This window comes from Halichoeres trimaculatus, unplaced genomic scaffold, assembly GCF_033239565.1.
Source record: "Halichoeres trimaculatus isolate MK-OKI-2021-1 unplaced genomic scaffold, fHalTri1.1 fHalTri1_scaffold_10, whole genome shotgun sequence".
Taxonomy (NCBI): domain Eukaryota; kingdom Metazoa; phylum Chordata; class Actinopteri; order Labriformes; family Labridae; genus Halichoeres; species Halichoeres trimaculatus.
Window position 1 is genome coordinate 6,271,354 of NW_027437187.1, and position 26,347 is coordinate 6,297,700.

Genomic DNA, 26,347 nt, shown 5'->3' on the forward strand with positions numbered 1-26,347 from the left:
TGGAGATTACGAAACTCTGGAAATCTTTGTTCAGCACAGATCTGATCATGGCATGACTTTTCAAAGTTACCAACTTGTGCTTGCAAAGTTCAGTCCCTTTTGGAAATTCTTGGTCAATGTTAGCATGGAGTGAGCTGAAGTGGCGCTAAAGATGTGAAGCTTTGAAATGCGCTTATGACGCATACCGTATTTTCCGTGCTACAAGGCGCTTCGGAATATAGGGCGCACCTTCGATGAATGGCCTATTTGAAAACTGTTTTCATATATAGGGCGCACCGCATTTTAAGGCGCATAGAGTAGAAGCTATAGTAGTGGCTGGGGTTGCGTTATGCATCCACGAGATGGAGCTGCGCTAAAGGGAATGTCAACAAAACAGTCAATAAGTCAGTCAAACTCAGGCTACATCCACACAGAGCCGCACATTTTCCTATCCTACTATTTTCTGTGCTGTTTTCAAAAAATGTGCGCTGTAAAGACGAAGCCGTTTCTGCCGTCCACAAAAGCCGTTTCCAGAGATCAGTTCACATGCCAGACCTTTGGGGGGCGCTGTATTGCTCTAACAATAAACAAGAGAAGAAGCCCGGGCCAGCCTGTGAGCTAATGTTAGCACTTAGCAGAATTCCTCTTTGCCAGTTCTTACTCCTTACCGCTGTTACTCTGGCGTCACCCCCTGACTACAGTACCCAAGATTAATCAATATTGATCCATATATAAGGCACATCGGATTATAAGGCACACTGTCGGCTTTTGAGAAAACTGAAGGCTTTTACGTGCGCCTTATGGTGCGAAAAATACGGTATAAGGCAGAATGGCTTGCCATCACGTTAAACAAAAAAATGTAAACTCTCCTACTCTGTTAAAAATGTTCTGTGTTCATCTTCATATTTTCGTTTTGCGTTTTCGTTTTTTGTTTTTTCCCTGCCATTTTGAGAGCGAACTCGACAGGAATTGTTTACTACTCAAATGCTCTCACGCACATGCGTGTTTGACGTCACTCAGACCGACTCCTTCTTCTTCATCTTCTTCTTCTTCTTCTTCTTCTTCTTCTTCTGTGCAACTCACACCGGCTTTGGTCAGCTTGCCACATAGGGAATGAATGGCAGCACCAGGCCGAGCATTTTGACACTTGTCATGAGAAAGCCCCTGAAGAGCCGCATGAAACCAGCCAAAGGGCAGTAAGGCTTGATAGCCGGGGGTTTGCCAGGCTGGTAATAGATCGTCTCACTGAAAACTTCTAACCTCAAAAAAACATATTTGTATGTATTTTTTCCTCAGTGTCAAGTGCTATACATAATTCTTATTGTATTTATATATTCCCTGTTTAACAATCATTTTGTCTATTAATGGGTAAAAACAGTAGGTTCGTTTAAATAAACAAGACAATAATTCCTGCATTATTGACTCGTGCCATTATTAACCATCAAACCTCTATCAAGCAATTTATAGCCACTTATCATAGTTTTACTTGGGATATTTGTCAATGAAAACAATAGATCAGTGTTACACAATCCTGGTCCTGGGGCCCCCCTGCCCTGCATGTTTTAGATGTTACCCCACTCCAGCACACCTGATTCAAATGAATGGCTCGTTATCAGGCTCCAGCAGAGCTTGATGACGAGCTGTTGAAGATGGGGGGTGATTTCAGCAGTCTTTGTTTATGTATAAAAAACTTGGCTAAAGAGAGGACCAAGTTGCAATAAAGTTCATCGTTCTTGTTTTGAAGAAGGGTTCGGAAAGTTACAATGTCTCTTGAGATTGAGAGTCTAAATTTCATTTTGTATCCAGTCCTGCAAGTGTTTCTAAAAAGTCTTTTTTTTTTGATACATTCAAAAAAATATATGGTCTGTTGTCTCCACATTGACTTGACAGAAAGTACATGTATTATCATCAGTATTTAATTGTTTTCTTAGTAATTCTTTAGAAGGGTAAATGGTATTCATAATTTTATAGTGTGTTTCTTTGACTTTTGGTTGAATTGGAAGCTTTAAATACGAGGTTCTTAGTTTCATAATGGATGCTTTATTAAATTTATAAAGAATTTCATTTTTGTTTACTTTACTAGGCAACATACTCTCAGTTAAACAATGTCTAATGAAATGATTATTACATTTCTTATCAGTGAGAGAGATCCCCGGGATGGATATGGAACCAAGTTTTGGAGTGATACGATGATATTCAATTAGATTTTGGGGTTTGAAATATGAATTCTTTAGGTAGAGCTTTTAATAGTCTTGAAAATTCATATTGAGGGGGATTGAATTTGTATTTGAAACAGAGCTGCTCATAATTTAACAGCTCATTGGACGCTCATTATTCCAAAAGTTCAAATAGTGATGCAGGCATAAAATTTGGCACAAATACTACCGAAGTGCCTCTCTTTCGTAAAATTACTTTCAACACCTGAAAATTCAAGATGGCAGCCATTTTTCAAGATAGTGGCCATTTTTAAAGATGGCCACCATTTCCATTGTACGCTTATTATTCCAACAGTTCAAATGGTGATACAAGCATGAAATTTGGTACAAATACTCTCTAAGGGACTCTCTTTTGAATAATGATGCTACCCTGTGCAGGGTTACCCTGTGCAGAGCTGCTGGACCTATGAGGACCACAGGCATACCGGGCTTTTACACCCTCACAAGTTGTGATACTGTATCAGCCTTTCACAACAAAGGCAAAAAGACTGGCTGGCAAACCTGGGACATTTGACCTAAAACCTCTCCCATCTTTTGGAAACTCAGTCAATGCCCAATGCCATGGTGACCTTGAGATCCTGGAAAAGTTTGTGGTCCTGATGTACGATAGATCAAGAACAGCTGTTGGTGTGGATGAGGCTTGACCTGACATGTTCCCCCCTGAAAGCAGAGACCATATGATGCCATTCCTCCAATAAGAGCAGCTCTGCTTCAACACACTAAACATGCTGCATATCAGGCAGGCTGCATATGGGGTCAGACAACCAAGCATCAACCTAAATCAGAGAGTCCCGCTGACTGGGGATGGAAAAGGTTGGTGAACAACGGTGGGTCTTCTGGACAGAAGTTGCACTAAGTTGTGCACAACTGGTCAAGTGTGGCTGCAAATCAGAGAGGAGGAAGGTGCAAATGTTTCAGGTTGGGGTTCACCTGCACAGCACTGTGCAGCTGCAAGTGTGAATAGGAAAGTAAGCAGCAGCTTCAGTCTTTGGTATGGCTCAGTCTTCGTGTTTTCAGGTAGACCTATGCCCCAGCTCTTCATCAGTGTGTCTCTAGTCGTAACATTGAACCCCAATTTTTAGTTTGGTTTTAGTGTTAGTTTTCCACTGACTAAAATTCAGTGAAAGATATTTTAAGTTGAGTTAATAAAGTCAGCACCTCTATCTTTCATTTGTGAGGTTTTTCCCACTCCGCAGGAAAACAGTCAGTTAGAGCTGCTGCTGCCTCAAAAGCTGGTCACATCGCCATTCAACATCAGTTAAATCATATTTTTGGTGCTCTTTTAATTCAGCGCCACAGCTGTGCTACTTTACTCATCTTTCTATTTGTTTTCCCTTCCCCTAAATTGAAAGAAAGAAAGAAAATTAAAGGTCTTTAAATATAAAACCAAACCAAAACAAATCAATGAAAAACCAAAGAAATGAAAAATGAAACAAAAATGAAAGATAAACAAACAAACAAACAAACAAACAAAAAAACCTCTCTTGTGGCTGTTACCTTGTGGTGGTAAGGGAGCTTGTGTACTTTGATGAACCCTGTAAGCTTTGCTGTTAGGAGGCACTCCTGGGAGGTTTTACCAAATTGGACAGGTGGAGGGTAAAGAGTTAGACAAAACACAGTCACATAAACACTCCTGGCCTTCAGAACTCACAAATACTCCTAATACTTGTTTTCTACTCAGGTGGTGGCTGTCCTAAAAATGACTACCACAGCTGATTTTCAAGTTTTTGATGTCTTCATTCAAATGAGGGGCCAAAAGAGAGTATCTGTGCCAACTTTTAAGCTTGCATCACCATTTGGACTATTGAAAAAATGTGCCTACTATAGAAATGGCGGCCATCTTAAAAAATGGCTGCCAATTTTTATTTCCACTTGTGTAATGTTATATTTCAGAAGAATGTCACATATAGAGTACTTGCACCATTTGAACTGCTGAAAAAATACACTTTTGATAGAAATGTTGTCTGTCTTGAAAAATGTCCGCCCTCTTGAATTTTCACATGTCTAATGTTTTATTTCCAAAGAGTGGCTCTTAGAGAGTATCTGTGCCAAATTTAATGCTTGCATCACCACTTGAACGGTTTTCTTGAAATTTGCGATTATCTGCTGCCCTCGGGAAAAACTTGAACTGTTCTTAGTGAAAAAAGAGAAGAGGAGCTTTCCAGTCTTGGTTTTGCACTATTTTAGGTCAAAATAACGAAAAAAAAAAAAAGTCTTTAAAGCATGTTTGACAATTGGATGATAGACGGTTTTTAAGCATGCTTCTCCAACCTACATTTCTGATCTCCTTGGCACATACCTGTTTTTTTGATACCTGAGGTCTTTTATAACCACTTTATTATCCTATTTATTGTCACTCCTTTATTAACGCTGTTGCACTGGAAGTGACGATTCTTTCAACTAATCAACAGGCTGCGGTGTTTCTAGCTCCACCTTCTGGATCTGTATGTCCGACACCCCAGCAGAAAGGTGGTTGAAAGTGTGACGGTACGGGTCGGGAATTTGGGGACCTGTCTCTGTTTTAGTCAAAGCAAAAAAAGCCACAAAATGTGTGCTGTACTAAGATAAAATGAACTGAACTACATGGAAACAGTGCTTTCGTTCTTTTTTAAATCTGTTTTAGGAACACATTTTTAAGTTGCTTTTACAGGCGGCGTTATCTGAGTTTTCCTATGTTTTATTTTTTATTTTCGGTGGATTTGTGTTGGCACATTCTCTCCGGTTATCTTGTGGTTTTAGTCTTGTTGTCCTCATATTTTGATTTGAGTTTAAGTTTTCATTCAATGTTCTTTTCCTCATATTTTGTAACACTTTTTGTTTAGATAATTCTTTATTAAATAAGGTTAACTATTACTGATATATATATATAAATATATATATATATATATATATATATATATATATATATATATATATATATATATATATATATATATATATATTATTATAATTTTTTTTTTTTTGAAAGCAAACTATAAAGTTTATAATCTTCTAATCCAACTGAACTTCGTCCATCCCTCTGTCCTTTCCCCGTCCTGCATCCAGGTGTCTGACTGCACTCCCCTGCCACGTCCTCCAGCACCACAGTTTCCAGCTCTTCTTCACTTCTACCAGGCCTCTCACGCCCAGCTCCCCTGCCTCCCTCCCCTCCCCCAGTGTCCCTCTGTTACCATCCTCTCTACCCATGGCTCCTGTTGCCTCCACATACCCCGTCACTTCCAGCTCCAGTAAGTGTTTCACACATTTTGTGTAGAAAGGGGGAAGTTACAATCAGTCATTTCTGTAGAGTAGAATCAAACAGGAGTTCATCAAAATGTAACTTTTTGATGTTTTTTCCAAGGATGCAAACAAGCATGGTGGAGAAAAACTTTTTATAAGCACATAGGAAACTTGAGCAGGACCAGACTTGGTGGTGGACTGCTTCTGCAGCAAACAGCTGATTGAAATTGAAAATGTAGGATAGAGGAGTGGGGGTGGGGGGGTAGACACACAGACAAACAACAACATGAGCAACAGTTGATAAAGAAATAAGGAATAATTAAACCAATAATTCTATTAATAATGACAATAGATGGATTTTTTTTATTAGGTTTCACACAAACGCTTGTTGCAGCAGCCTCTTTAAAAACAATCTTTCTGATCCAGGGACAAAAAAAAAGAGGAAGCCCATAAGTTTAGACCCAACCCTGAGAGTCAGATATGAGAAGTGTGTGGAGTTAAAAGGAAAGAGTGAGATAAGAGACAGCAAGCAGGCCTTTCAGCCTGTGTTCTGGAGGTGTTGGAGGGAGCTGAAGAGATCTATTTTAGTCTGGTATGGGAATTTATCATGACGTATTTGTTTTGGAAAGCCTGGAGTGTAATGACCTTGTGTGTGTGTGTATGCATGTGGGTGTGTGTGTAAATGTTTTCTAGAAGGCATAAATAAATGACCCTGCTCAACTTTTCCTCATAAAAACAGACCTTTGACACAAAATAATCTTCCTAGTCTGAATGTGGGGGTGTATTATGGGTGCTGCAGAGGCTTTTGTCCTCAGAACAGAGTCTGACTTTGGGACCTGTTGACCCTAAAAATATTAAGCTGTGCAGACAGATATAATACTCTGCAAACAACTGAAATCACTTTTTGACAATTTGATGTCAGATGGTTTTTGAATTTAAAAGAAACTTAACAGGTCCATGCTAACTTCATTTTATTCATGTTTTTACCATGATCTTCAGTTTTAGGCGTATCAGTGATGCTGGATTGAAATTGAAGCACAATAGTTCAGCCTTGATTTGTTCTTTTAGAAAAGTTTAGGGACAGATGAGCTTAAAAGGTGTAGTTAATGTATGTCTTGTGTGTCTTTAACAAAGTGATGTACTGTTTTTTTAAGCAATCCAAAAGCAGCTCATGGTATGCTGATCCCACAGCTATCCCTGCCAATTTTTCAGCCGCACCTGCCATTTGTTAAGTGACACCTGCCAATCCATCAGCAACACCTGCAAATTGCTCATTGATACATACCAGTCACTCAGTGACACCAAAAAGCGATTCGCAGGTGTCACCACCAAGTCATTGCTAGTTGTCAGTGCGCTGTAAAAAAAAAAAAATCATCTGTAAGAAAACGGTAAAAGCAATGGCAGCAGTTTCCATACAAATACCGTAAAATTACAGTCAAACCAACTTACAGTAATTTTTCTGTGAAAAAACTATTTTTCCCATGTATAATAACAGATTTGTAATGTATAAAAACAAACTCTCTACCTAAAACTAAAGATAAATGTCTGCAGATTTACAGTATTATTATGTAATTTTACAGAAAAATACCATTATTTAACAGATTTTCCTAAATTATAAGTCAAACACCTCCAATTTAGTGGCAATGCAAAGAGTTCTGCAGAAAAATACTATTATTTTACTTCAAAATACTTTCTGTTGTGAGGGTGTTTAGACACCGTGAGTGAGGAGGGCACACAGAGGATATAAGACTCTGCAGAACATTTAAGTATTGCATTGGGGGAACGTGCTGCCTCTGCAACACTGCATGGACTGGCTGTGTAGTTCAAATAACATTGTTATTAAAAATTGACCAACATTGCAAAGACCATCAGCAAATCATGTTTATTAAAAACAAAACACAACGTAAAAATCACTGGGTACGAGGTCTGCACGATGGAGCACAGGCAGCCAGTCCACTCCATGGGGCAGATAGAGCTGGTCCGCCACCTGGGGCATAGACAGCCGGTCAGTGTGTTCTGTTTGGAGTTTGTTTTTGTTTTTTTGTTTTTATTTTGTCTCTGATAAAAAAACAATTAATTCCTGTATTTTTTACGTTTTTTTATGGTAGTTCTATGTTACAACGTTTGACTGTAATTTTATGGTATTTGTCCAGAAACTTTGCTGCCAGTGCTTTTACCATTTATTTACAGTTTGTTTGTTGTTGTTTTTTTATCAGTGAATTGCAACCATGAGTGAGGAGGGTAAAGGGTTCAGCTGTTATAATACCTAAAAAAACATCCAGGATGTCATTTTACAGATAGTTTCTGTAATTTTACAGTTTTGTACAACAGAAAAACTACTTTTAAGATTAAGGGTCAATAACCATAAAATTCGGATTTATTTTTTTTTGACAACAAAATCACTGAAAATATCAGTAAATCTACTAGCATTTTGTTGTTTTATAAGAAAACAGGAAAAATCTGTCAAAAAATTACAGACCATTTCCTGTGGAATTACATTTTTTTAACAGTGTGTGCAATACGCAGGTGTTACTGATGGATTGGCAGGTGGCGCTGTGCAATTGGCAGGTGGCACCGGGAACTTGATGGCATACCATGAGACGCTTTTTAGTCACTCATTTCTTTTATCACTTTTTTTTGTTTTAATAAAGGGGAAAGTGGTACGTAGTGCAAATACAGCAAACCATAAAGTGTGATCTTTCTCCTGGTTTGGTCATTAATGAAATCATATGTTTCTTGAAGACTAGTTTGAAACATGTTTTGATTATTCTTTGATTTGAGTTTTTGATTTTGGGACTTTTCCTATTAAATCTCTATTATGGAAGTTGAATTTAAGCTCAATGCTGATAATAACAGAGCTTTCTTTTTGTTTTCTCTTGTTCAGATCTTAGCTGTACGGTTCAGTGCAGGGGAACCAGCAGGTAGGTTTTTTTTCTCTTTTTAATCACAAATCATAATCACCATCATCATCATCATCATTGTTGCCTCCCTGGACTGTCTTTCATCTCTTAGGGCAGTGTACAGAGTGGCCAGTGTCCAGCCTGTCATCAGCAACCACAGCTCTGTCTTGACTTGCCCATCGCCTCATATCTCCTCCCACCCTCCCCCTCTTCCTCCCTCCATACCTCCTCTCCAGCACTCCCCCCAGCTGTCCTTCCTCCCTCCCCCTGTGCCAGCTCTGCCCACTGCAGGCTCCATGGCCGGCGGTGGTGATCCCCCTCCCTCCCAGGCGCTCGGCCAGTCCCACTCTTACTCCCAGCCCTCCCAGCAACACCTCTCCCCACAGACTAGCAGTCATTCCTGCTCACTGCCTCAGTCCCTCCGCCTGCCAAATCCCCATTCAATGTCCCACTCACATTCCCAATCCCTCTCGTATCCCCAATCCCATTCCCAGTCTCGTTCCCAGCCTCACACACAATCTCAGTCCCAGCCTAGCACTCCAGAGCAGAACAGCATCCTGGACTGGCTACGCAAGCTCCGGCTCCATAAGTATTACCCAGTCTTCAAACAGCTGACCATGGAGGAGGTGGGTCAGCCTGTGATTTCTTTACTTTAGATACCTCAGTCCTTATGATGTGTGTCACAGACAGCAGGGGAAATGGATCCATTTTATACAGGGAGAAAAGTCTTTGATTCAAACAGCACTGTGAAGCTTAGAGGCACTGTGGGGACGTCTTAAGTGATCTTGAGATAGTTTGACTCTTCAAATAGTTGTCCACTAGTGTTCATGTAATAATGAAGCTGAAACCACAGTAATTGAACAATTGAAGTGTACTCTGTCAGTCAAGCAGCTAACACATTCAACAGCAACACTATTCAATATACAATGTTTGAGCATTTTTTTATTTATAAAGCCTGATACTATACAACAGCGACAAACAGCAGCAGTCTATGTCACATTAAACCCTTTTTAACAAACATGAAAACATGACTGTGCTCCTTAAATTTCAGTCCAAACTCTGTAGTAACAGCTCAAACACTACGAATGAATGCACTACCACATGGGAATGGGTACCTTTCACATTTGAAATGATACAGTACCGATGCCTGATACCTAGCAATCGGTACGGGTACTTAAAGGTACCACTTTTGGTACTTTCTTGTATCTATGTGGTAAAAAATATCAATTTGTCTAATAATAAAATATTACTTTTTTAAAATTTTACATATTTATTCTTCAATAACCTTGTAATGATGTGTTCATGTCCAGTATGGAAAATCACCTACTCTTCCACTCACTCACACTCACACTCACAAGGATTTATTTAGGTACCTAAACATGGTACCTTTTGATTTTACGTGAATCGGTACCTGGTACTTTTGACGGAATTCGGTTGGTACCTCTAAAAGTACCTAATTCGGTACCCATCCCTACTGCTGCACACTACACTACCTCTCCTCTACTTGCTTATAATGTCTACCTTTCCATTTTTTGGGGGTTAGCTTTGAGGAGAACCAAGGCATCAATTTCGGAGGGATGGAGGCTCGACCATGGCGCCAATTCTGTACATAGAATTGGCGCTGGGCTCTGCCTTTTGTGATTGTACATGATTGTATGGCAGCTGTCAGCCATTGTTAAACGGGACGTAAAACCCTGTTTTTAACCTTTAATAACTAATGAAAAAGAATAAAAGAGGACTGAACAGAAGGCAGCCAAATAATATCTTCATGTCACCACAGCATACAGACGAGAGAAACATTTCTACGAGGAGTATTAGTTTTTTCAAAGTTTGACCACAGCCTATCTGGAATGCCTGGGGAGATGGACTTTTTGACATTTACTGCAGCCAGCCACCAGGGGAGCAGTTTTTATGGTGAGCTCACTTTGAGCCAAGCAGCACAGTCAGGGCAGATGTCTGTCTAACATGGGTCTGGTTCTGTGAAAGGTTTCTGCCCATTAAAGGGAAGTTGCTCCTCTCCATTGTAACTTGTAAATGCTGCAAAGGTCTGTACTCACTGTGGTTTAAGATGGGATCAGACTCCTTATCTTGTCTTGATGTTGGGTTTCTGTTAATAAAACTTTATTAACAGTAACAGGTCAGACAACAATAAAATGCATTACCTCGTCACTTTGCATACTGGGAAAAGTTGTCTTGAACAAAGTAAGGTAGTGACAGGTAGTGGGTGATGGTGCTCAGTGGAATCAAAGGCTGTGTCACACGTTGTGTACTTCTGTTTCTACACTTACATGAAGTGCACTCTGTACACTCTGCACTTACTGTAACAGTGCATGAAATCTTACTGGGTAGTGTCATCCTAAATCAAACACAGTGGCTCCACACTTACAGTATGTGATGATCACATTTCACAACCGTTCAAAGGTGTTCTTCTGCTTTGTTGGACTACATCCACCTCCCACCTCCTTCCTTTCCGTAGCCAATGTAGTGACCACTGTGTGAGAAGTGTCCACCGTTTCACACCCAACTTTTTGCCTATTTGAGAACACCATCTGAGAAATCAAAGTGCACTGTGTTTTTCCACATTGTCAGTGTGAATGCACTTAAAATAGTGAGTGAAAGTACTTGATTGGGACAAGGCCAGTCTCGTCAACATTTAAATAAAACACTACCAATTCCGGCCACAGGTGTCACTGCTATCGACTCCAAACGGATAGCCCTCACAGAGCCTTTAAGTAGAATTTTCTACAATTACATGTTGACAAAAACAACCTCTGATTTATATTTTTTTTTTTTTGTAAAAAAAGATTTTCCTCTACATTCTGACTCATCATATGGACTTAAAGTTTATCCACTAGTTGAATGTGATGTTTTGGTTGTTCAACTTTTAACATATGCAAGTCCTAACCTTATTTGTTGTGTTACTTTTTAGTTTTTAGCTCTGACAGAGGAAGACCTCAACAAGTATGATCTTACCCAAGGAGCGAAGAAGAAACTCAAGACTCAGCTTGAGCTGCAGAAGTCAGCAGAGTAAGTTGCAGATGCTACTCACTCTGTACTGAATTCTTCAAACCTAACCTGTGTGGTTAAACAGTTACAAGAGAAACATGTTAAACATTTAGAATGAGCTGATGTCTGCATTAACTGGTCATAACTTGTTCTGATTTTTATCAAAGTTTCAACATCAGGCAAACACAGTCTGCTTACACTAAAACCACACAAACAGTGGTATGTTTTCATGTTTTACTGAACACACCATGTAAATATCCACAGGGCAAGGTGGACAGAGTAAATGATCTTTTGTATCCATGACTGGTTGATCCTCCTTTAGTTGGAAAACCCTCAATCAAACGTTTCCTGTAGTTTCAGATCAGACCTGCACAACTGTTTCAGTTCAGCAATCATCTAGAGATGTCTGGTGTGAATCGCTCTCTTGAGCATATCATTCAGATAGTGGTCCAGAATCTGACTGGCCCCCTCCAGAAAGCCTATTTTCCTCTGTTCATGACTTATGTCCGTGCTGTGGATCATTGTCCTGTTGGATCCACCATCTTCTGCTGAGCTTCAGTTGATGGATGTTACAAACAATGTTACTGTCACTGCTCAAATACTTCTTTGAGTCTTTTATGTCGGCATTGCATTTAACCAATACATCCACCAGGGGGGGCATCTGAGTGTCAAAAGTTTTGTACAACAAAAAACTGAACAACATGTAAGGCGGCTGTGGCGACGTTTCACTGACGTACCGCTTGTCTAAAAGAAACAAACGGAGACAGTGTTAAAGGAGGCTGTGGTTGGTGAGACTGTTAAATACATTGTGGAAGTTCCACCATTTTTATTTCTTCTTTGCGCATCACTAAAGCTACGTATCGGGTGATAACAGCCACACTGCCCCCACTGTGTCTGGTGGTACTGTCCGGTGTACTGTGAAACATGCAGAAATACAGAGGGGATGAGAGCAAAGCACGGACAGAAGGCTCCATCCATATCCAGATCCGTATGTAACGTTGAGCATAAATGGGCCTTTAAGGTCTCCAGCTAAATGTCTTGTTTAACCTTGGAATGTATTTTTCCATCAATAATCTGTCCAGGAGCTAAAGCACAAAAGCAGCCCCAAACCACGATGCCCCCTCCACCACACTTCACAGTTAGGATGAGGTTTTGATGTGGGTGTTCTGTGCCTTTCTTTTCTCCACACAGTGTTGTGATCCTTCAATAACAGCTCAGCTTTGGTTTCATCTTCCCAAGGAATATTTTGACGGTAGTGCTGTGAAACATTCAGGTGCTCTTTTGCAAACTTCTCACCAACAGCAGGTGCTTCCTCTGTGGTGTCCTCCCATGAACTCAGAGGTGTTAGCATGTGTTAGCATCTCCAGCTTTTCTGACTCCTGACCCCATTAGCTCTTGGAGGAGTCAATAGCCACAGGGTTCACATACCTTTCCCAGCCTGCCTTGTGAACGTTTACATGGTGGGATCAATAAAAACATGAAAACGAATCATTAAATGTGTGGTTTTAGAATAAGCAGACTGTATTTGTCTGTTGTTGTGACTCTGATGAAGATCAGAACACATTTTATGATCGATAAATACAGAGACCAGATCATTCCAAAGTTTTCACCCTCTTTTCTAACTGTATTTTGTTGATCGCTAAATTAATGTTAATTTGGAGACACTATAAAAAGCAATGATTAATAATCACATCACAGCGCTGATGCTAATTTGTGGTAGCTTTTCCAGAACTGTGATGTCTCACTCAAATGAAGACTACTTTTGAGGTGTTACATGAGCGCACTTGATACGTCTGTCTCGTTTGGTAGTAACAAAGCTTGAGCCAGTTTGCAACAAGTCTTCTTTTAATCATCACATCTTCCCGCTACTCTGAGTATGGCTTTAAATGAGAATGTGTTGTTTCTTTGATCGGTAAACCTGAAAAGATGATTTGGTGCATCACGTTAATTCATCTAAACACCAAGAACTATTGTTCATTGTCTCGCTAATGTGTTGGACCTGTTATCTATCTGTCTGTCCACTGATTTCTTGATGTCAGCAGACACACACAAAGAAGTCTTGGCAAAAGAAAGAGGTACAGAGTGGTTACCTGCTCAGTTTTTGACCCGGTGAACACCTCATAGTCATTTTTCACTTTCTGGTGTGGATGCAAAAGTAAAAAGTTGCCCAAAGAAGAAATCATGAGAGGAGCTAACGACTGATGCTGTCTTTTAAATATTATTTTTCAATAAGAGGAGTAGTATATGGGAGATGCTGAAGTCTACACTGAAAGTATTTGTTTACATTGTTGTATATGAACACAAAACACAATGTCCAATATATGGGTTAAATATATATATATATATATATATATATATATATATATATATATATATATATATATATATATATATATACATATCTTGGAAAAAGATAGATATAATTAAGTAACTTAGAAATTAGGTGTTTCATCTATTTACCCATGAACCGTCAGATCAGTCTGTGTTTTCAACTGTGAGTAAAAAGTAGTTACAGACCTGAAGTTAACAATGGTTAACCAGCTGTAGGTGGGCAGCAGAGATAAGATATGTGTGCTTAAAGAGGAGATAACCAACAAAACACACACTCATGGATGTGTAAGCTCGTGTGCAGACTTGCTCAGACTCTCCTGCCAACACTAACACACACACTGGCACAAACAGCATGAAAATAACTACAGTTTCTACTTAATCAGGTTTATTGTCTGTTGATTCCAAACCACAGTTTCAGCAGGTTTCCATTAGGTGTGCTTCGATGTGTGTGTGTGTGAGCGTGTGTCTGTGTGTGAGCATGCTTAAACAAGCAGTAGAAAGTGGAATTTCCAGCAGTGGTTTTCCATGGGACATGTTTCTAAATGCTCTCTAGAAGAAACTCTGGAATCTCTGGCAACATTTTGAGCAGACAGTGTCTCCCCCTGCTGGTGAATGGCTGACACAAGCTGGAGTCAGCTCTGCAATAAAGCAATCCATTATTAATGGAGATGAAGGGGCACATGTTTCCATATCATTGTTTGGTTTTGCTTCAGTCCAGAGGACATATTTTGACCCAGCCATCACAGGAAAGATTAGGCTGTGTGTCTAAAGCTAAATCTCTGAACATTCTTCAGAAACTCAACAACTCTTACAGCTGACATCTTTAGATAAATAGATTTATAAGGATGTAAAAATGTGAGAGTTCAAAAACATATCAGAGGACACAAGACCAGACTAAAGTTATTAAATAGGGCTGAAAAGAAAAATGGTGCATAAAAACTATAAAGAATGCAGGATTAGAAATCTTTGGGTCTGAAAATTAGGGATGTCCTGATATTACATTTTCACTTCTGATACGATACCGATACTGCAGCATTGAGTATTGGCCGATACGGATATTAATCCGATACGATATCAGCATTAAACATACATACTTTTATAACTTATTTTGAAGTATGTCTGTCATGTTAGAAAAGGCTTGATTAAGTGATATTATTCAAACAAAGAACAGTAGTCAGCAACAGTAGGTATGAGGAAAAACTGACCCATTTATTATTAATCATTGGGTAACAGAAATTTTAATGTTAAACATAAGAATAAACTAGTAATTAAATAAAATAAAGAATAAATTAGAAGACCCAGAAAATAACCTAAATAACTCAAATAAAAACAGCAGGAGCAGAGTCTGGAATGGACTGTTTATATCGGAGTGCTTATATCAGAGATTTTAAATGCATTCCGATATAATCCGATACTTGTTTTTTTGCTGATATCTGACCGATAGCCGATATCTCGGGATACCGAAAATGTTGTTTGCAGATCAAAATGGTCTAAATTGGAAAAATACTCTTTATTTATTTCAGGGCCTGTTTTCACAAAGTATCCAGGGGCTTTGTGAGGTCATTCTTAAATATTCCTAGAACACTAAAAACAATTTTTAATTTTCACTTGATGAGTTAAAAGTTATTCATAAAGCATCTTAGGCCTTAGGAGCTTTGAAGGTGAAAAACTGTCAGGAGGAGGGAAAAATTGAAGAAGCCTAAGAGTGGTCACTGATACTGGGGTCAGACTTTCCCATCATGCAAAACACAGTTTCTGCCTCCTGCCACAGCTGTTTAGCTGGTGATTCACTACTAAACAGTCCAGTTAACGAGCGAATGAAATTCTGTAACATTAATACAATTGTTAAAATCAAAGTAAGCAATCTCAGCTGCCAGCGACTAAATCTAGCCTACAACACTTTGTTGTTGTGCTGAAATTTCTGCTGTCTCTCAGGATTGCTGCACATACCAGCGCTTTTCACACTCATTGTTTGTTAGTCCAAGGAGAGGGACCAGTACAATGATCTGATGTGCCCCCAAGTCTGCTAATTCCTGGGACACAGTTTTTTAATACTCTTTGATTCTGAGCAGCGGCAACGGCAGGCTCTGCTCTGTGCCCAGTTTGGCTTTCTAGTTTTTTTTTTTTTTTTTTTTTTTTTCAATCCATTTGGTTTGTTGTTTCTGTTGTTCTGCCAAATCAAAGCATTTTATAAGGGTGTCAGCAATCACAGGAAGTGCTGACAGCTAAGTCTGTGTCCACCATTAAAATCAAACACACTGAGTAGTACAGTGACAGTTGATAGAACAATAATAATTTAATTTAGGTGAGTTTCATCATCGTGATATGAAATTAATGTCACCATTACACATTTCTTAATACAGCCTGAGTTATGTGATCCGGTAATTGTACTGTCTATTCATTACTAGGAGCATGTTTTGTACCAACCAATCACAGCTTTTAGAGGACTGTGTCATACCTAACAAGGGGGTCAACCACACCTCCTCACTAAGATCGAAGTTTCTGTCCCCTCCTTGCTCAGAGCTGCTCTCAGAAACTTCCTGAATCACTCTAAAGCTCAGACTCCTTGTTGTGAGTTTTTAGGCTAAGTTAAGAGCTCTGAGAGGACTCTGAGGGGCTTTGTGAATATGGGCCCTGATCTAGATCCTGATCCTGCCATAAAAAACATCCTGATATATTTCTCCCCTTCCCCATATGGCCCCCTAGTGGAGAATATATACACTGCAGAAAACTGACCACTGATCATCTGGGATACTTTAAGGGTTTATAAATACGAGGAAAGTTTGAACACTCCTGCCTTTGATTCAGAAGAAAATCCACACAGTCTTTCTCTCTGCCTTGTTTTCCAGCAGAGAGATGAAGACAGAGAAGAGGTCTTGCAGCGGCATCGCACGAGTGACTCCTTCAAGTCACATTGGACTCACAGCACATCCTGTCCCCATTGCAGGTAAAAAGTTGATGTAACTCTCGTTAATTTGGATTATTTTCCATTATATGTAAAGAATCTCTAGATGTTAGACCAAGAGAAAATGTATGTTTCCAAAATCAAACCTGTAAAGAACTGAAATGCATTTCAGTAGAGCTGCAAGTGGAGGTGGACACCGTGCCACACCATCACCCCGTCTCCAAGGACAGCAGCTCGTCTTCAGGATACTCAAGCTCCTCCTGCTCCCCGCTCTGCTGCGACCCCACCTATGACAGAACCAGGGACAATCACCGGCGTGAGTTCTTCACAAGACCATTACATTTTTGCAATGTTAAGCCAGTTAAGATGTTTTTACGGTGGTCTCAAAGCTCAGTTCAACACGCCTGATCAAAATTTTGAGAACTGTTAAAAAAAAGGCAAGAATTTACATTTTTCACTGTTCGATCTTAAAAAGGTTAAGTAGAGTTGCAAAACGTAAAAAGAACAGATCAAAACAATCTCTCATCTCTGCTGAGGTTGGATGCAGTAAGAGCGCCATTTTGGATTTCTTCAAAGATCCTGAGGGTTATGGAGCAAAAAAGTCCAGAGGTAGACCCAAAAACATTTCACCAGAGCTGAGCCAGAGGATCTGATTGGCTGTCCGTCAAGACACAAGACGATCTTCAAACCAGATGAAGGCCAGTATTGGAGCCGACTGCAGCCCAAAAACCATCAGACGTCGTCTGAGAGAGAAGAGCTATAAGAACAAAACACGTCTTCAAAGGCCTCGTCTCCTGTAATGCCACAAACTCACCGTTTGGACTTTTTCAGGGAGCAGCCAACATGGGACACTGAAAGGTGAAGAAAGTTTGATTCTCTGAGGAGAAAAAACTGAACCTTGACGTCCTGATGGCTTCAACGTTACTGACATGACCAGGAGATCCCACTGGAGATGTTTTCATGGCGGCACAGTGGAGGGGGCGCCATCATGATCTGGGGCTTTTTCCTTCAATGGACCAATGGAGCTTCAGGTTGGTCAGGGGCATCAAACGGCGGCTGGCTCTGTGGAGATGTTGCAGGGGGCCTCCTTCATGACTGAGGGCCCTGGTCTGTGTGGGAATGACTGGGTTTTTCAACAGGACAACGCTGCAGGTCACACTGGGCGCCTGACAAAGGACTTCTTTCAGAGGAATCAGCTCACTCTTTGGACCATCCTGATGTTCCCCTGATCTAAATCACTCTTGACAACATTTGGGGATGGATGGAGAGGGACGTTTACAGAAATGGACATCAGGTCCAGACAGTGGATCATCCTCCATGAAGAACAGTGGAGCTCCTCATCACTATGTCATTCTTTCAAACTTTATTTCTAGTTTAGTGGTTTTCGAGATTGTTTTACTGTGTTGTTTGTTTGTTTTTTATTATTATTTGCCTCCCTCCCATGTCTACTTTTGCATTTTGAAACTCTACTTAAAACTTTTTTAAGATCTGACAGAGCAAAATGTAAATTTGTACAATTTTTCAACTGGTCTTAAATTTTGATCAGGCGTGTATGTTTACAGTAATTAATTGGCTTGACTACAACAAAAGGGTGTCTTTTTAATGTGCATGTTAAATATACTCAGTGTCATCTTTACTGTACCAATACAGATGCGAATGAACCATTTCTTTAAACCTTTATTGACAAAAATTTGTGATGAACTGTGAGTTGAACCTTGTAACTTCCTTGTTTTTGAGGCTCTATTCAGCAGCACTCTAGCCTTTGTGTCGTCAGCGTTCAGTCAGACGGGTAATGGTTCAGGTTAACATTCAGACCACGTCTGTGTTCCAGGTGTGTCAGGTCCAGACCCATCAGGAGGAAGTCCAGAGAAGGACAGACCTTGCCTCTATGTCCTGAACTCCAGCAGCTTCAGTCGGCCAACAGCCCAGGTCCTCCCAGTCCAAACTGATCCAGCAGCCTCTCTCCCTCCCTCCTGCTCCTTCAGCCACCCACAACCCCCCTACCACCCCCAGGCCACTTACCCTCAGACCCCCCCTCACCCAGTTTCAAACCCAGCACGCATCCTGTCCTCTCCACGTAAGCCGAGGCCCCCTCCACTGAGCACTGAGGACCGGACTAAGCCCCTGGGCTCTGGACATCCTCTCAGCGGTGCTGGCTTCAGTAAGGGTCTCAGTGTGGGCATCGGGGTGAAGTTGGAAAACCTTTTCCCGGGGCTCAAAGTGGACGGCTCAGCACTCCAGGACTCTGTGGTTTGTTGTGAAATGGTTGGAGGTGCTGCTGGTCTGATGGTAGAAACCAGTTCTGCTCTGACCTCCACCTCCAACAGCCTCCACCATGTCTCCCACCCCCCTCTGCACTTCCACCTGTCCTCCTCCTCCTCTCCCTCTTCATTTGGATACTACTCAGACCCACCTACCTCATCCTCCTCCTTCTCTCCTTTCTTGTCCTCCTCCTGTCCCTCCACAAAGTCTAGCTCGGTCTGTGGCAGCCCTGGTGGTGGAGGAGGCTTTGTTCCCATGGTAACGCCAAGTAGTGTTCCTATTGCTGCAGTATCTGGCAACACCTACTACCCACCTCAGCCTACCTCTAACTCCTGCTCTTCCTCCTCTGCTTTGGATCAAAGTTCAAGTCACAACCTGTCCATGTGTGTCTGCAGCTCCTGTGGTTGTCGTGGTAACTGTGGGGCCTATGGTATGTTGCCTGGTTACGCAGCAGCTGGTTACCTGCAGTCATTCTCAGCCTGCCCCTCCCTCTTAACCCTCGGCCCTTTACTCCATCTCAGCCCCCTGGTGGCCTCATCGGGTACTACCAGCACCGGAGCCGCTCCGTTCTCCTACCCAATGATCGTACCCCCTCCTCTCTATCACCACAGCTCCGTGTCACACGAGCAGCTGCACAGCTTCGCTTTCTACAAGTCTCACTGCATGGGACATGGCAGCCCGCAGCGGGCTGAGGTCAGCCTGTCGTGTTATAACTGTGGGGCCAGTGGACACAGGGCGGAGGAGTGCAACCAGCCCTCTGTGGAACCAGCACAGCAAGGTGAGGGAAGGTCATTCAGTCACGAAAAATACATACCTGTCTGTTCCTCATTGTAAACTTTTAAACTTTAAAGAGAGGGGTAATCTGCCTCTCATATTGTTCACATGGGTTTGAAGTTGTAACTTTCAGCTTAACTCTGTCGCCATTGAAAACACTTGAAGGTTTTTTTTTTTTTTTAAATATCTAAACCTCGTAATCTGTTTTACGGTTACTAAAAAACTCAGTTTCATTATATTTCTAACTGAACTCAGACTTTCCTGTGAGATATCAAACAATTTGAGAACTCCAGTGGTGGTTACTCAAAAGCACTCAGCACAATTTGATGAACAAAACTTGTGCAAATAAAGGAAAGTACTTAATTAATTTAAACCTTGTTCGCTTCAAAACTAACCAGAAAAAAAATCCCAATCTAAATGAGTAATTAGAATGTTCACTCTTAATCTTTTTATTGTCCCTGTTTGTTTTTAGTTCATCGTCCCCCGCCTTGCTCCATTGTTCTCATATCTCACAATCTATAAGTCCAGAAAGGACAAAACAAAGGTGATCAGTGAATACAAGCATTTTTCTGCTGCATTTTATAACTTGTTTCATTATTAATTTAATTTATTTCAAGGATAGCACCTTGAGATATACCATCTCATTTTCAAGGGCGTTCTTACAACATCAACACAGTCATTGATAAAACGAGATCATAATAAAACTAAATCTGGAACATAATCAAAGAGATTTGAATACAAAGACACAAACACCACACACACACTCACACACACACAATCATTCACACTTCAAGCTTCCTGAAGCCAGGGCACCCACCAACTTACCAAGTATCTGTTTGTTTATTGATTATTTGATTAAGCTTTTAAAGCCTGGTCCATCAAAGATGAGCCATAAAAATTAGTCTTTTTGGAATTTAGATGTTCATTGCTGGAATAAACAAAATCCACACAAAAAATTACTGTATTGATTTTTATGATTTTTTTTTGTAACATATTTGACATATTGAGCTGTTTTGGCGACTTTAATTGTGAACTTTTTAGTAATTTTGCATTTTTTAATGCAGGAAATACTTATTTAAAAAAGGAACATTCAAGATGTTTTTCTTGCTGTGTGTAGATGATTTTATGAGAGCAGCCATTTTGAAAAGGGTCAAAATAAAAATGCTGCCTGTAGTGGGATAATAATCCTCAAGGGGCTAGAATAAGTTTGGGTGTTCTTGTTTTTGTTGTTTGTTTTGGTTTTTATTGCACACTTTTAAACAGGTTTCAAGGCAACTTTTTCTCATGTTGATGAGATAGAAGTTTCAAATTCATAAATTTGGGGTTAAATGTGAGACGTTTATCACAGAGGACCTTCCTGTGTTTTTGATCTGTGGGGCTCTGAAGCAGCAGTTTTGACTGATTTCTTTCTCTGTTTATTGTCTCCCAGGTACTTTTAGGCTGAAATACGCTTCTCACTCGGACAGTAAGGACTCAGGGGACTGATCAGCAGAAACATCTGTGGATTTGAACTGCCTCTGCACTCCTGACACAACTGTACCTCATGTTCCTCCTGAAACTTGCTGCAAAGTTGGTCCTGGGTACAGTAAGACAACACAAGTCTGACTGAAGACTGTGGATCAGGACTGGACCTGATAAAACAGTTTGTACAGGGATGGAAGAAAGAGGAAGTAGAGGGGGGAGTGTAAGTTGATGGATCAGCTGATGTCAAACCAAAGTAAGGAAAGGAGCCAGCTCTGTAATGGATCGCTCCATTGCTCCCGGTCAGTCATGTTACTAAAAGCTTTATGGTAATAAGAATGGTATGAAATACTTAAGTTAAACGGCACTTTTCTGAAAAAAAGAGTTACAAAGAGGGCAAGATAAAAACACAAAACACAACAGAAGAGATCAGCTTTGAGGATTGAAAAAAACGCTCAGATAGCATCTGCTGTAAAAGCACGTCAATTTAAAAATGTGTTTTTAAAACAGATTTAGAGGAGATCAGAGAGTCTAACACTCTGATCTCAGAGGGTGGGAGCTCGGACAGAAAAGGTCAAAGGTCACCTTTGGTCCTTAGCCTTGTTTTTAGGGCAGCAAACAGACCTTAGAGGAGACGAGATCAGAAGTGTAGACAGGGACAGAGTGTGGTTTAAATGAAATCTGAAAATCAATTCCAAAGTTTATCAGGAGCCAGAGAAGGGAAGCTGGAACAGGAGTTACATGGTCTCTGGTTCTGGTGAGGAGTCGGGTCGCTGCGTGTTGGACTTCAAACTGTTTTGATTTTAACCTGGGCAGAGTTACAGTTACAGGATTTTTCTGGATTAAAACCTGATTTTAGATCTTTTCCTCAGCTGCATAGACCATAAGTAGATCACCATCATCATAAGTGAGTGTTGACCTCTAAGGCACAGAACTCCACCTGAACCTGTGCTGTCACCTGGAGTGCTTTTATGAAAAGTTACATCATAACAAAGAGAGCGCAGGGCAGCTGTGGCTCAGTGGTGGACTCGCAAGGTTGATCCAGGTCCCGCTCCCAGACTTACCAAAGTCGCCTTCCACTTCCACCCTCCATGCCTCTGGTGTTCGTCAGTGTGTGAATGAGGTCAGTTAACACTCATGGTGCTTTTAGCAGCCTTTGCCCTCAGTGGGAGAATGTGGCGTGAATAGGTCTGGAAATGTAAAAGTGCCTTGTGTGGTCAAAAGATGATTATATCTAAACACTTTTAAACGAGTACAGTAAAAGTATAAAAAAAATAAAAATAAACAAGCTCAGATTAAGGTTTTTATGAAGTAGTTTATGAAGCTTCATAGAGGGATTATCAGTCATCATAGAGCTGCTCACACATCTTGACTGCAGAACCAGCGTTTAGCCACATTCATTTAGAGGAGTGAGTGTGTTTTAATTAAACACTAAATTCAGCCTGTTAGCAGCATCAAAATGTATGGTTGTTCTGTGGTCAGTTATCAGAAATGATACTAAACAACAGAGGCAACGTCTATCAAGTCTTGACTCACAGAGCAACCGGTGTTTTGGAGTTAATAGCGACCATGCTAACTGGTGACTCTCAGCCACAGTATGATTAACCACAGTGATTAACAGCGCATCCGCAGTTGGTGATAAAGAAATATAATCTCTAATATCTCTAATAATCTCTCTATAGACTCAACAGACCTGGTGGATCAATAAAGCTGATTGTTGAGAGAAGGGGTATGCAGGAAGCTCAAGCCCCTTCTCTCTGTTCTTCAATTGGAGCAGAGATGGAGGAAGACCCAGGTTAGATTATTAGAGAGGAACAAGAACTGAGGCGTTGTCATTAACACGATCCTTAAGTTGATCCTTAATTTAACAGGAAGCTAGTGCAGCGATCTCAGAACAGGGTCGGTCATAGTGAATAATGAGGGGGCTGGATTTTGAACCAAGATGATTGACTTCAGGAGGTATAACGGGAGTTAGAATGGTCTGAAAGAGGGAGAAAGAATGAAAGTATCTGAATAGAGGTCTAAAAGTTGGAGATTATTTATCTCATTACAGCAATATTTCAAAACTGCAGGAGCAGGGCTGGAAATACTTGGTTACATGATGGTGTGAACAGCAGGGTGAAGGGACTTATTGACAGTGATTCCTTTTTTTTTTAAAGGTAAGTTTGTGTTAGGAACAGAGGAGCTGGCAGTTGGTATGGTGTAAGGAAATGAACTTAGAGATCAGGAGGCTTATTTGTTTTTTAATGATGCATCAGGCCTCGGACCCTACATGTGAAACAACCTTGGATCATAGTTAGCCCTCTGTTATATTTGTGCTGTTGGTTACAGAAAGAAAGGGAGCTGGCTTTGTGTCCCAAAGCTTGTACTTTGGTGGGTAGAGATGGAAGATGAAAGGAGTAAGATAGAAAAATGTGCAAAACAATCAATCAATCTTAATTTAAACAGCTCCAAATCAAAACCAAAGAAAGAAAGAAAGGCCAATGTTTTATTATTGGCATAGACCCAACAGGAAGACAAGATAGAGTCTGAGCTCATCTTAATCCACCATGAGAAGAGACCTGTGCAGCATTTTTGAACAGGCAGAAACCTCGAACAGGACCAGACAGACGTCTGCTGAGACCATCAAGGAGCTAGTGGAATTGACCCAGTTCAAAGCTGGAGTGTGTCAGGTCCACGGCAGCTGGAACCCATGAGACGGCAGAGCTCAGGGACTCTCAGAGAGATCTGTGATCAAAGACTTAAATGAGACATGAAGGTTTAGAGTTAGTGACAGACAGAGGAGACACAGAAGCTCAGTCAGCAGGATTAAGAGCTGGTTCAGATATGACCCAGCGCTATTATCTTTTTTTTAATAAAGGAAAGTTTGAAGTCTGCTCTTAAAGTGGAGTCAGGTCTTGGCTGTCACCCTGACGAAAGGGAATCACAATAATCCAACCAGGTGGAAACCACAGCATGAGAGACAAGATGTGTCTGATTTTTTTCTTTAAAATTATAAAGATGAAAAAGGGCTCTCCTTGAAATTTTACCCCTCCTGCCTGACCTTTTCTTTAAATACTTTATTGGTTTAGTGGCTAAGATCTTCAGGCAGGAGGAGGCTCTGATGGTTCACACCTCTCTTCACCAGTCTTCCCCATTTATTCCTGTAATGGACATTTGAAGCTGTCTAGTCCAGTTAAAAGTGTCTAACAAGCAAAGAGCTCAGACAGTGTTTCAAAGCTTTTGTAAAGACTCAGATGAGAGATCGTGTCCATTATCTGCAAATATCGTGACAATCACAGAATACAAAGTGTCTCTCCTTGCACAGGTTTTGCTGTAATATGAACTACACAAAGGAAAATTCAGGGCTGGTAAATTAACATGCATTAGGAAATGTTTTGTGTTATACATAGTGACTATAAAGGAGGATCTGGGCAGGACCCAGAGTTCACAGACACAAGGACAGCTCGTCCTTCAGCTCCAACTTTACCTGTGCTCCTGGAGGGTGCAGCAGATGTTTATTTAAAATGTAAAAAACTGAGTGTTAGGAGCTTCAGAGTGTTATCACAGGTTACTCAGCAATGTGCTTTTCTTTTGTATGAGATGCCTTTTCAGAGGAACATTGGACTTCAAATCAGTCACCTCTGTTTGTGTTTGTACATGTAACTTCTTCAAAAAGGGGAACTCTTAACATATGCAATTCTGCCTTCGGTCATACCAAAAACTGCCTTATTATGATTTTTTTTATGTGTAATAGTTCAGCTTTTGAAGGTTTTAAAAACCAAGCACTCACAATTAAGGACTTAGAACAGTGCAAGTTAAATGATGCTGCAGCAGGCTTGTTTCATATCTTTGGAGGCCCTGTGAGGAATTTCTACTTGTTCATAAAATAGTCTCACTTTTATATATTTGCCTGTCCATAATCCATAGTTTAAAGTTAGATTATCAGCACCAAACTGGTTATTTCTAAATGTTGTATCTCAGTTTCTGTCAGACAGAAAAATGAGGTCAGAACAGAGGAAAGCTAAACAGGAAAGCGGTAGAGCTAAAGGCTAACACAGGAGCTAAACTGTTTGTGCTAATGTTGATTCCAACCCACAGTCAGCAGTTATTCTGCAGTGGTCTGTTCAAACTTGAGAGTCTATCAATAAAATGAAGAAAAGTTACGTTAGCTCTGATTGGTAGATGACTGGCAGGACAGAACCAGGATTCACTAATGTTACACATTACAGACATGTCTTAGAGCACCAGGCTGTGAGGAACACTAAACAGATAGTCTGCTCACCTTTTGGACGCAAACTTTGTCACCTTTCAAACAATGGCTCTACATAACTAGAAATAAATACATCACCTTGTCACTTTGCATCCTGGGAAAAGTTGTCTTGAACAAAGAAAAGTAGAGTTAAAAAGATCTGCCCGCCTTGGTAAGAATCACATCTTTATGACAGTGGGCGATGGTGCTCATGGGAAACGGAGTCCACCAAATCTGACCATGTGAGTGATGCAATCAACACCAAACAGAAAGTCCTCACAGAGCCTCTCAGCTTTTCTGTTTGTTTGTTTGTTTGTATTTTTATTGTTGTCCTGCAATTAAATTGCTGACTTTTTAAACATGTATTGTTCAGAACAATGTCAGGGTAATAAACATTTTCTAATTTTCTTTGAAGAGACTGTTGTTGTGATCTGTTGAAGGTGTGTTAAAGTTTACCATTCTATAAGTAATACTGTGTGTGTGTGTGTGTGTGTGTGTGTGTGTGTGTGTGTGTGTGTGTGTGTGTGTGTGTGTGTGTGTGTGTGTGTGTGTGTGTGTGTGTGTGTGTGTGTGTGTGGGCACGTGTGTGTGTGTGTTGAAAAAAAAATGACTGCTTAGAAATTCTCATTAACGACATATGACAACATATCATTAAACAGGATTAAACGTAACTATTGCTGAAGGTGTTACACATTAGTGGTCTCAACCAGGCATGTTAAAAAAATCTGTCTATCTTTATTCTTTTACCTTTCTTTTTATTCATTATTTTCTACCGCGTTTCCTGTTCAGGGCCATGGGTGGCTGGAGCCTATCCCAGCTGTCATTGGGTTGAGAGGCAGGGTACACCCTGGACTGGTCTTCAGTCAGTCACGGGGGCTAACAAACAGAGATAGACAACCTTTCACACCCACTGACAATTTAGAATCACCAATTAATCTGATCAGCATGTTTTTGGACTGTGGGAGGAAGCCAGAGTACCAGGGTACTGGGTTTGAAAACATTTGCAGGCCAAAGTAGTTTGACTTTGAAAAGTAATCTTGATTAAATCCAGATCCTGATCCTG

At 40.6% G+C, this 26,347-nt stretch overlaps 1 protein-coding gene across 2 annotated transcripts in view; it reads left to right on the plus strand.

Annotated features, from left to right (window-relative positions):
* The window catches only part of zcchc14 (zinc finger, CCHC domain containing 14), a 53,308-nt gene extending 27,740 nt beyond the window's left edge, over positions 1-25,568 (plus strand). Inside the window, exons 7-14 of one of the 2 annotated variants that reach the window (XM_074678576.1) lie at positions 5,241-5,422; positions 8,299-8,335; positions 8,427-8,940; positions 11,244-11,341; positions 16,501-16,598; positions 16,729-16,872; positions 18,388-19,596; positions 21,022-25,568. In XM_074678576.1, the coding sequence (XP_074534677.1) occupies positions 5,241-5,422; positions 8,299-8,335; positions 8,427-8,940; positions 11,244-11,341; positions 16,501-16,598; positions 16,729-16,872; positions 18,388-19,596; positions 21,022-21,077 (2,338 nt within the window). In that variant the 3' untranslated portion in view covers positions 21,078-25,568. The remainder of the gene's footprint in view (positions 1-5,240; positions 5,423-8,298; positions 8,336-8,426; positions 8,941-11,243; positions 11,342-16,500; positions 16,599-16,728; positions 16,873-18,387; positions 19,597-21,021) is intronic. The other variant, XM_074678578.1, reaches the window with a different exon arrangement.
* The last annotated feature ends 779 nt before the right edge of the window (positions 25,569-26,347 follow it).